Source organism: Vidua chalybeata, chromosome 3 (assembly GCF_026979565.1).
Source record: "Vidua chalybeata isolate OUT-0048 chromosome 3, bVidCha1 merged haplotype, whole genome shotgun sequence".
Taxonomy (NCBI): Eukaryota; Metazoa; Chordata; class Aves; order Passeriformes; family Viduidae; genus Vidua; species Vidua chalybeata.
The window spans coordinates 64,186,538-64,198,558 of NC_071532.1; the positions used below are offsets into that span (position 1 = coordinate 64,186,538).

General features: G+C 34.2%; 1 protein-coding gene across 2 annotated transcripts in view; it reads left to right on the forward strand.

The window, feature by feature from the left end:
- FAM184A (family with sequence similarity 184 member A) overlaps positions 1 to 12,021 on the forward strand; it is a 70,413-nt gene that overhangs the window by 29,278 nt on the left and 29,114 nt on the right. For both annotated transcript variants that reach the window (XM_053939579.1, XM_053939581.1), the window contains exons 4-9: positions 1,055 to 1,236; positions 1,875 to 2,072; positions 5,315 to 5,437; positions 9,203 to 9,364; positions 11,162 to 11,287; positions 11,481 to 11,627. In XM_053939579.1, the coding sequence (XP_053795554.1) occupies positions 1,055 to 1,236; positions 1,875 to 2,072; positions 5,315 to 5,437; positions 9,203 to 9,364; positions 11,162 to 11,287; positions 11,481 to 11,627 (938 nt within the window). The remainder of the gene's footprint in view (positions 1 to 1,054; positions 1,237 to 1,874; positions 2,073 to 5,314; positions 5,438 to 9,202; positions 9,365 to 11,161; positions 11,288 to 11,480; positions 11,628 to 12,021) is intronic.

Sequence of the window (12,021 nt, forward strand, 5' to 3'; positions counted from 1 at the left end):
ATTTTGTCATGTGAGCAACAGCATATACTCCACTTTCATAGCTATTCCTTAGTGACTTAAATTTAAAAACAATGCTTTGTTATAAAACTGAGCTGTCATTCAATCTGTCATTTTTGAAAGTTATGATAAAATGAGAAGGGAAACAACAGTCTTCCCTAGAAAAACTGAGACTACAGAAAACAGTAGAAAATTATTCAGAGTAAACAATACCTCTCATCTTTCAATTGGACCAAACTAGAAGCATCCTCTTTTTCAAAAAGACTTCTGTTCACTCCAAAGCCTCTCCCAAAAGAGCAGAAATTTCACTGCTTTAGTTAGTTACCTACAATAATATATACATTAAGAAGAACAGATAGAAATTTCTGAAGTCACAAACCTTTGTCAGCTGGTTATGTGAAGGACCGATGATTTTATTGTGTAGTTTGAAATTGTACTTCCTTTGTTTAGTTTTTTTTTTCAAAAATATATACAAAGAAATTAAGAGAAAACCTCCAACCTTCAAGGGTTTAGATCATACTTTGCTATAGAGTTCTGTTAAATCTTTTAGTCATATCCCTTTAGCAAAATAAAGTGTAATTCCCGAAGTTTTACAGCAGATAAAGCTATGTGTCTAGTATGCCAGCTAAATTATGAGTTTGATAAAACAATGACATGTTTATCTTTAGACATTAGCGTTCTGCTTTCTGTTGTCAATCTTATTCTAGGATAGAAATATGCAGGTTTAGGTGGGATCAGTTCTTCAGTGTTCTTAGAATTGCCTACTTCTGGTTTCCTTTGGGAGTCAACATGCAACTTTGAACAAGAAAAATTGAAACAAAAGAAGCCCCAGCACCAAGTGCTCTACTGTTGTTGGGTATTTTACAAAAAAACTAAACAAGTGAGAAGTGGAAAGGAAGATACATATTGCAGTGAAGACAAGGGAGATGCATATGCAAGCTTCCACTAGATTTCCACTAGATTTCCACTAGATTTCCACTATCACTGGAATATAAATGTCCACTTCAATTGCATGAAACCAATGCTATGAGGTTTTAAAGAGCTGTTTTGTTTTTAGGTCACATTGGAATGCTTCAAGCTACTCAAATGACTCAAGAAGTTACAATCAGAGACTTGGAATCAGAAAAGTCTAGATTAAAGGAAAAATTGTCCCAGCTGGAAGAGGAAAGAAATTTATTACAAAGCAAAACACAGAGTCTGGATGAGCGACAAAGGCAGCAAATTCTGGCACTGGAGAAGGTTAAAGAGCTTATTGGCTTTAGCTGAATGAAACCAAAAACACTAGTATTCTCAGAAAAAAAAATATTATGCTCTAATTTTTGTTTGATACAACCAGACTAGGACCAGTATGTTTCAAGCATATCTCATGTAGCAACAAAGAATGACTAATGTAGATTGTAAAGTGAGATTAGAGGGAAGTCAGATGAAATGTTCAGATTGCTTTGGAAAATCTTCTAGCAATTTCATTTGATTTATGACCATGTGTATATATGCCTACTATCTAAATTGTCTGAGGAAGGACAAATTTGAAATGATTGAAGAACTGTTTAAAAACCCATTTGCTGAAAATGCATTGAACATGTTTGAAAATGCTAAACAGAAATTCTCTATAGGCTTGATACCTGATTGTTGTTTTCCCAGATTAAACAGAGGAAAAAATAGATTTTTAATAAGTATGTATTGTTTTGCATGGATCTGTTAAAATTACCTTTTTGGTTACTGACTCATGTAGTCAGTACTTAGTGTTTGCTCAGTTTGTTTTATATGGAAGTTAATTTTTTGCAGATTTATGTCATCCATAATGTTTTTGGATTTTTTTATTCCTACTGTTCAGATTTTCTTACCATTGAATAGATTTCTTTTCCTGAACTTTATAGAAAGTAAATGAAGCGAGGGAAACACAACGTGAATATTATGAGAAGGAGCTGGTAAAATTACAAGCAAGATTGGAAGGGGAGGCTGCACAGTTAAAGGAGGCTCATTCCAAGACCTTAGAAGAATTGGCATGGAAACACCATACTGCAATTGAGGCTGCACACAGTAATGCTAATAAGGATAAGAAGAAACTACAGATGGTATGTTCTTATTTTCTTAGTAATCAAACAAAAAAGCAACTGTTACAGTTTGCATTATGTACTGCATGGTTTTGTTTTATGGCAAATTTAATTTGGAATTACCTGCAGGCCTCTGAAGAAACTGCTTACCCTTTAGAAAAATAATAAATATCTTGGGGGAAAATACAACCACTTGTACTGTCATTTGTCTGCATACAGAAGATGAATTCTCCATTTATACAAAAGTATTTTCAAGTATAGTAGTTTTGTTTTCCTGGGATTTGTGACCCATATTCAGAAGGGTTGGTATATCAAGATCAGTTCTTCTGAAGGAGATGAAAGGTCACATTATTATAACATTTATTTAGAGTTTTCGTTGACAGTCCAGAAGTACAGAAAGATACTTTATTAGGACTTGGCTATATGTGTACTCAGAAGATGACAACAGCTGTTCTAAGCCTGCATCATAAAATTATGTACCGTACAGCAACTTACTCTCCAGCATCTATACGTTTACCTTTGACTGGAATCCTGGCCTGCAGGATTCCTGAAAAAGCCTGAAAGGCTTTTTTTGTTTCACAAATCTGGCATTTTCCTTCTCAGGATGAGAGGCCCATTTTTTAATTATTATTTCCTAATCTGATTGTATGTGTGTTATACACAAATTTTGCCTTACACAGGAAATACAGGATTAAGTGTTTAATTCAAGGCTTTGTTATATTTCTTTTGCTGAATTCACAGGAAACATACCAAGAACCATGGTTGTAGTTAGTGATGTGCATCTCAGATTTGGTTTGTTTTTGTAAATTTTTCTAGTAGTATGTTGCTTCTTAGTTCAATTTTTAATAAATCCAAATTATTTTTTGTCACCCAGTAATTGATGTGTCTTCTCAGAGACACATATGTCTCTGATCTTTCAGGTTTACTTTCTTTAAAACTTTAAACATGTCTGTTATTAAGACATGTTTTTTTTAGGTTTTTTTTTCTTTTATTTCAGTAAGATGTGGGGTCCTTTTTCTTTTGTTTTGTTATTAAAATAATGTGGAGAATAAAACAAAAGGAGATCACAAACTTTTTTTCTTAAATCATTAAACTAGTTTAAATAGGGAACACCTCTGTAAGTGTGAGAAATATGAAATGATTTTAGCAAGGAAAAACTAGCTATGAAGAGATGTTAGGATCAAGATCTCAAGCAGTCTTAATCCGATTTCACTGATGTTAAATCTAATCAGATTTCACTGTCTCCTCTGTCAAACCTGTCTCACTAAGCACATGCTGTGGTGATCAAGTAATCCAAGGAAGAAAATAGTCAAGCTTAAATGTGGAGCAGAGTTGAATTTTGTATGAGGAAGAAGCATGGTACCAGGAGCCTTGGGATAGAGGACATGAGGATTCATTGGGATTGGAAGCCTGGGAAATGCATCTGGGGAACAGAAGTGAATTCAGCAGAATTAGAGTAGGACTCAAAAAATAGCTCAAATATTTCTTTTTGCTTCAGTATTTCCATCTATAAAATAAGCTGTAAAAATGGCATCAGGAGGATTATGAAAATAGATTTGCTAATAATTTTGCAGTACTGCACAGCTGTACTGACAAGAATCATCAGAGAAATAATTGCTCTGCTATCAGAATAGGGTCTAAATAGCGCCAGTGGGATTTTGCAGACAGCAGATTTCAGCATGAACAAGACAAATTGATCAATTTTCACTGAGCAAGGAGCATTTATCCCACATGTTGACTCATGTGGACCCAGTGAAGAAGCAAGACACTTGTTGCATTTTACCTTGTTTAGTAATGTGTTTGTGACAGTGTAGCCCTCTCTTCTGTCACTCTCCAACTTCTACCATGAATGAAGAGATCATGCAAGCAGTGTACGCAGGAATCATTTCTTGCCTGCCACATACCCTAAGGCAGTGCTAGAACTAATAAGCTGCTTAATGTGCTTTCCACCCCCCACAAAACACTTGAGGCATCCTTGGATTTGGATGAGGAAGGCTTGGCCTCTGTTGCTTCTTGGAGTTGGCTGGGTGACACTATGTTGCTGTCTTGCAGCAGGAAACCTTGGGTTTCCTTAGACTTTTATATCTTTTAGTGACTGTTTTCCTCTTTAATACTTCAGTTCTTTCTCCCTATTTCCCCTAATTTTACCAATATTGTACTTTTTGTTTCAGGCTGGCTCTGGTCTATGTATTTTCATGGCTGTTTCTGAGATAATACTGATTTTTCAGAAACCTGAGCCTAGGTCTGCACAGAGGCACTGAATCGATGCTAAGCCTTGCATTTCAGCTGAGCCCTTAGGAAGGAGTTAATGAAAGAGCCTCTAGCTCTGTAGAAAACCTTGAAGCTTTTTATGGCGCAACTGTAGAGCACCTTCCTTGGCAACCTTAGTTTTCTTCACTAAAACTTTGCAGTATTATGAGCTATATAGTGTATTTCACTGAAATATGTAATAAAATTTTCAATTTTAACATGTTTCCTTTAAAGTATTTTGTGAAAGAAATTGTTCTTCTGAAAATGTATTCTGAATATTAAGAAGGCTGAAGTATAAATTTATAATTGTCCTTAAAAAACATAAAAGTTTCTGACATTTATATGTGTATATATATACACAAACACAACATAGGCTCATGTAAGAGAAATCCAGCAGTTATTATGAGAATTTGGCTATTGCACCATAAAGCTTAAATGAAAACAGGGGTGTTATTTGATTTCTTTCCATACTTGAAAACTAATTGTTGATACCTTTTGGTTCAACATAAATGTAATATATAACAGATATATGCTGTGGAACTTTTTTTTTCATTTATTGTAACATTATCAAAACCTTCACAGAATTCAATCTGGATTTTAAGATTTACTCTTTCCTGTGAGGATTATTTGTAGGAAATAGATGGGTAAAGGCTGGATGCCATGCAGATTTATCAGTGTAATTTTATAGAAAATGAAAAATTCTTCTTTCAACTTAGACTGAAAAACTGTGGAAGTAGATATAGTTGTAAAGCTTTTAATAATTGAGAAGTAATTGAGAGGAAAAACCTGTTTGTCTTTATTTTTTGAATAATCAAGAATGTTAATTATAAAATAAACTGAAAATTAAGACATCTGTTGTAAAAGGAAATAAGTATTCATGCTCTAACAGTTTAAGGAACGGATTGAGATCAAAAGAATTTATGCCAGTTAGAATCATTTCCATGTAGTAGATCTGTACTTTGCAATGACTGTGGAAAGTATTAATATTTCTTCCATCCTTCCTGTTTCTGAAGGAGTTGGAGCAGCAGTTTGAGAAGGAGAAACTGCATTTGGAGGATGATAAGAATCAGCTCCGACAGCAGCTGGAAAACATGAAGGAAGAGCTGACAACAAAGCTGACTTCTGCCAATCAGGAGGCAAGGGCTAACTTACTTGTTTCAGCTACCACATCTATCAATAGTGATCTTAGACTCCAGGACAGGTCTAGGGACTATGCTGATAAGTGTTTAATGCCTTACTTCTGTTTGGAGTGAAGTATGCTTAAAACATGGCAAGTTAGTTGACTGCTTCTAAGCAATGATTTTATTGTCCTTTACAAAATAACTAAAGCAAGAGAGATGTAAACAGTTGATGTAAACAGCTCTTTATTTTTAATTCTTTTTATCTTCTCATTAGGTGTGCAGACCTCTACACAAAATATGTCAGGAAAGAGGGAAATTTAACTTTGTGTAAACCCATATTTGGTTGTAGTTAACATATAAATTCTGGTTAGTTTCCTGACTTGCAAATCATCTTCATGTATTTTCATCAAAAGATGATATGAAATACTTTTAGTAAGGCCCAAATTACTTGCTATATCATGATATATGCAATCAATGTTAAATGTATCATATCTCAAGACAGTTTTAATTTTTTTAGTTGGAAATCACCACCTTTTCATAATACAATAATTTGAAACTAAAGTACATTCTACTGATACCAAAACATCAAACCGTTTTTCTCTGGAGCTTTTGCCTTGTTTCAAGAATATATTTCATGAGCTGTATTGTTCAGCAAGCCCTATGCATGATTTCAGTGTGAAAGACTTAAACATGGATTCAAGTATTATTTTGCAACAACATTTTTCATTACTGCTTCCTCTACTGTACAACATTTGGAGAGAGCAGGTGTCTCTTTCTGGTGACTTGCAAACTGCAAAAATACTAAACTCGCTTAAGAAAAAAAACTGCATGTTTTTAATATACTAAATGGGGAAATTTGCCCAAAAGTATAGATAAACTTAATAAGGTATATATTTTATTTGTTAATATATTGTATATTACTGTATTAATAAAATATTGATACGTTACTATATTAACATTATAACGTATTTGATTTTTTTATATTAAGGTATATATTCTGAAAATATGTATTTCATATTTTCCCCTTTCAGAGTAGGGCCTACCAGATAGATGGATATGCCAGAGATTATACACTGCCAGAGTAGCTGGACCTCTCACCTTTAGAGTTCAGCAGCTCTCCTGATCAGTCAGTTATGAGTAGCTGTTTAAACAGGAGGGTTCTTCCTCCTTAGGGCCGCCAGTATCTTTGTTTCAGAGCTTAGAGAAGGTGCAAGTGTAATCTGGAACTGCTCTTTCTCTTTTTAACAGTGTGCTTACCTGCATTCAAATTTATGAAAATATGATATATTTGTTATGTATCTTAACCAAATCATACACAGCTTTATTTTTCAGTTCAAAACTACAGGAAGTTTAGTTATTTATTTTTAGCTTTAACTTCTGTTATATGCTAACTTTCATTGTTTCTGAATTATATCTGAGTAGAGCACTATTGTCATTCTATCGTCATCTAGCATTGTGGGTGTAAATTTAGCTACTCTTTATCAATTTCTCTTGGCTTCATGAGCAATAAACTTTCTCCTTCCTTGAAGGAAATAACTTGAAATGTTTAAAGAATGAGTTTCTGTTACCCAACTGCTATAAAATTCAGGCTTGGAAAATTAATTCATCAGCATGCTGAATTAACCAAACAGAGGAAAAGCTAAGGAACAGAAGAATAAAGTAGGGAACTAGGTCCAGTTGCTGTCCAATATTCAAGTTTATATACAATCCTTTGCCAGGATAAATGTTATACCATGTATTTTGCATAGTGAAAGAATGAGAGAAAACATACAGGCAATAAATTTGGGTTGGTTTGTAAATCCACTCCATGTAGTACAGAGGAGATATGTTTTATTTCATTACTATGTTGATCTTGAGCACATAGAAGTGCTTCAGTTGCAACCACAGCTTGGCCTTAGATCTCTATTGACAGCCAACAACAGTTTCTCAATGACCTAGAAAAAGCTTCCCTGTGATGTGTCAGACACATCGTTAGCTTGGCTCTTACATTGCTACTATTGCTTCCTTTTTTTTTTTTTTTTTGTTTGTTTGCTTTAAGTTACAGAAGTCATTTAACAGTAGGCTTGTATTCATTACTTTCTGTGGATGCTAGCTCAGTTCTAGCTTTCCTGCTGGGAAAGCTGCTTTTGAACCCATGCCATCTTCTTTTCTTTTTGACAGACTTTCTGGTGGCAATTATCTTAGCTAAAGGATGAAGGAAGATTCTAGTCTCATTAGGCTTGCTTCTAGTACTAAGCTATTTAAGAGCAGTGTAATCTTAAATACTTGCCAGAGATTTTTTTGGGAGTTTGAGTTAAGTCAAAATAGTGTCTTTCTCACATGTGACTCAGGATGAGATTGGCTGTTCACTCTGTAGATGTGTTTCCTTTCACAGCCAAGGCCTTTTAGAATGTTGATATGTTTGTATTGCTTGGCGCAGTCATCTAAGGACTTGCTGTCTCCATGCAAAGGATTTCTGATGATGTTATTAAAGATCGTTTTAAACAGCCTCCAATCACTGCTTTGTCAACAGCAGAATATATCTTAAGCCTTATGAGTGGCATTCCTGCCTGCTCCCATATCCTTTAGCTCTACAGGACTGCTATTCATATGATGCAAGTCATTTGCTACTATCAGATACATAGACAGCAGTGCACTACCAGGATACCAGTACAGTTTGGGGACAGTTTTTCTTGTAGGGATTCTCCTTCAGGTAGCAGTGCTCTGTAGGGAATTACTGGTTGTTTGAATATAATTCAAAGGAGCACAGAGACAAGTGCTGAAGTTTACCTGAGTTTTTCACTGAGATCTCTCATGCCAAAGAAATTTTGGATTCCTTTCTGAGAAGAAAGGAGGAGTTCCACTTTTTAAACACTTCACAAATTGTCGACAGAGGGAGAGAGTTCTGAGAGAGAGGGGGTGGTGTCTCTGTGTGTACTATAAACAGTATTTGTATGTAATTATTCTAACAAACAGGAGGAGTGGTTATAATTCTTACCTGTCCATGCCTGTAAACCAAAAGCTAGTATTTTCTTGTGACACTTGTCCAGTTGTGAATGAATTTATCTCAACCTACAAAGGCAATAGCATATACTATTGCTTCGGCAAAAAACGCATTTCTAATTAACTGCTGTTCTTTGTTTCTCCCTTCCTCCCATTTTTTCTGTTTTTCTAACCTACATACTTAAAAAGCTTTTTCTTTCCTGTAGCTGGTGAACAGTGTTCAGTCTCTCATATTTTTGTTTGAAGCAAAGAAGTGAAGTATCATAATTTTACAGGTGGGAAGATGAAGCACAAACAGGCAGAAAAAAAGAGTATTGTTATATAGAAGTTAAAGAGATTATTACATTATATGTACAGTTGCTAGGTTGAGTTTTAAACAGGCTGGACAGGTAGCAGTCTAAGAACAGAAACTTAAACCCTAGCACAAGTTAATTTATATATTAGATTAGAGTTCATGTATTTTGAAATATTTCATTTTAATTTGCTTAAAACATGCTTTCTCACAGTAAACTAAGAGGCATTTTCAGATCTTTTATGTAGCCTTTTTCCTTGCAATGTGCATCAAATGCATTGGGTTTTTTTTTTTTTTGTAAAAACCCTTTAGTTGAGTCTTTGCTTCTATAATATTACAGGAATTTGTTTTTAAATACAGAAGCATTAAGTGATATTAAAGGAGAATAGGCAATGCAACTAAAAAATAGTCTAGGTCAGAATTAGGAAACAGAGAAAAATACCAGGATGGCTTGGCAGCCATTAGTAGTAATTATGGAAATTACAGGTCTTTTTGTAATATCACAGGTGTGTCGTCTGCAAGACCTAGTACGAAAAAGTGAGCAAGGCCTCGGGACTGCAGAAGGACACATCTCCAGTCTTCAAGAAGCTCAGGAAATACTCCAGAAAGAACTAGAATTAACTAGAGCAAGACTACGAGAGACCACAGATTCACTGTATAGTGTTGAGGTAACAATGCTGTTGGAGAATAAATTGTGCAAAGCACAGTTAGGGTGATTTTGGTCTTGTTTATAAAATGGCTAGAAGCGTTATGCGGTACCCATGATAGAAGGAGCCTCATATGGCTTCATTAAAGGAGAGATTTCTATTTTGAACAGAAAATTTAAAAAATGGAAACTAGGGTACGTTATTTTGGGGCTCGGTTCTTTTATTTTGTTGGTTGGTTGTTTCAGGGGGAGTATTTTTTATTTTCAGAACATTTTTAATATTTAACAGGTAGTGCTGCAGGCATATCTTTGTGTGGTTAATGTAAATTGTAGCTGCCAAAATATGTCCATACAAAATATGTTCGGGGCTTGAACAGAATTTCATGAAAAGATAGGAGCTAACACTTGCAATTCCAGACAGTTCATGTCATGATGCAATACAAGGTCTAGAGCTTACTAGATCTGGAATTCACAGAAATCTTTTTGATGAGTTATTTGAATACATATATGCCATGTTTTCCTTGGATAATGGACACAGTCTTTATTTCTGGATTGAATTTGGAATTTCAGTAAAGACTTTAGAATAATTTTTATATATATGCTAGGATATCTTTAAGGATAGCAGACTGTCACCTAGAAAATGTGACCACTTTATACCATTAAGCAGTTAATTTGCCTAGGCACAAATATATTGTCATTTTAATTGGGTTAGATGGAAATAGAACTGTTAGTCTGTCAATACCTTATTGACTGCAATACTGGGTAAACATTTCTTTTTTGTTTCCTCAGTAAAGAATGTACAATTTACAAGATCACAGAAGTATTTGACATAAAACAGCAACTATTACAAAATTTTTTTTCACTAAACATGTTTTCATATTTTCTTAACAAAACCAGCCTGAAACAGGTTATTGGTATATTTTTTTTTTATTTCTTTCAGCTACAGTCATTAGAGGTGCATAATATTATAGTTTATAACTTCCTCTGCATTTTTTAATACTGTCTCTAAATGTCCTTATGAACTAGTATTGCTCTCTTCACCTATTAAAACATTTAAATATTCATGTATAGTAGGTTACTGGCAATAAAATTTATCTTGACAGATTTTAAAATTTATCAACATGCTGCAGAAAAGGTCTCATTTTAAAAATTAATAATTCAGGGGGCTATGTTTGCTTCATGAACGAAGCAAGCACTGCTGAACAACATTCATGTAAGTAGTATTTCTAGGTGATACCTAATACTATTCTAGTGTGGTAACATTTCAGCAGAAATTGATGGGCATTTTAAAGGTGGTGTTCTCTGTGTTCAGACTGTGAAACCTTGTTTCTAACAGGCTTGTCCCATTGAGAAGCAGAAATGAACTTTGAACTTTGTATCACATACAGGTAGCTCACACTTTAAAATTCAAATACTGGATATATGATGCTTAAAAAAAATTTAAAATTCAAAGCATTCTTTACAAAGGACCAAAGCCACCTGCTCTAATTGTGAAATAAGTCCTTCAGTGAATGGGACTTGTTGACCTTTTGAGGTTCTTTGCAACATAAATTATTTTGTGATTCAACGTGAATGGTATTTGAAAAGATTGCAGAATGACTTACAATACAGACTTCTGTTTCACAAATAAGAAATATCAGGACATGTATAAGCATTAATTGTGCATAACTAGGAATTTTACACTGAAGAAGTTGTAGTTCAAATTTATAAGCCAATTGAGCCAATTGTAATTGATATTTTTATTATAAATACACACACTTAATGTTTGAAATACACTTTTGCTGCTGATCAGTCTCTATTGTAAAGTTTGTACTTGCAGGGAGAACTAGATCAGGAGAGACAACAGCATGAGGCAATGATTGCTGCCATGAGAGAGGAGGAAAAGTTCAAAGTTGACAGAATGGCACGTGACTTGGAAATAAAATGGACAGAAAATCTTCGGCAAGTTTTTTTTATTATTATTATTCTTTACTAATAAATGAACTATATATTGTATGCAAATGTACTATCAAATGAAATGTAAAGCAAAGGATTCTGTTATTTAAGATTTTCCAATTATTACTGAGATTGTAATTCTTTCCTACTTCCTGCACAAGGTCCCACTGCATTTTAGTTATTTATCCTTTGTTTTTAGACAGGAATGTAATAAGCTTCGTGAAGAGCTGAGGCTGCAGCATGAGGAGGATAAGAAAGCAGCCATGACTCAGTTGTTGCAGCTGAAAGAACGTGAAAAAAATGCAGCAAGGGATGGATGGCAAAAAAAGGTCGAAGATCTTTTAGACCAGGTAACTATGGTGTCTTTGAGAATTGGAAAGCCATTACAATTGAATTGTTGGTGGCTTATTACCAAGTAAATTAAATCAATTGTGATATCGGGCTTTGAAATGAAATTTGTTAGCATAGGGCTTTTTAACCTAATCATGATAAAATATTTTAATACTATGTGGATATAACTTTAATTATATGAATGTTGTTCTTTACATTAAATGTGAATAAAACTTTTTACAGTTTTGAGGGGAGGAGGGAGAGAATGTTGACAGTCTCACTTCTTCATTACAAGATTGTTTTGATTTTGTTTGCTCACCTGTTGTGCTGTTAAATATCTAGCAATGCTAATTGTTTGGATTTAAAGGTATCCCCTATCTTTACAAAAGTAATAATCCCCTATGTGTACAAGAA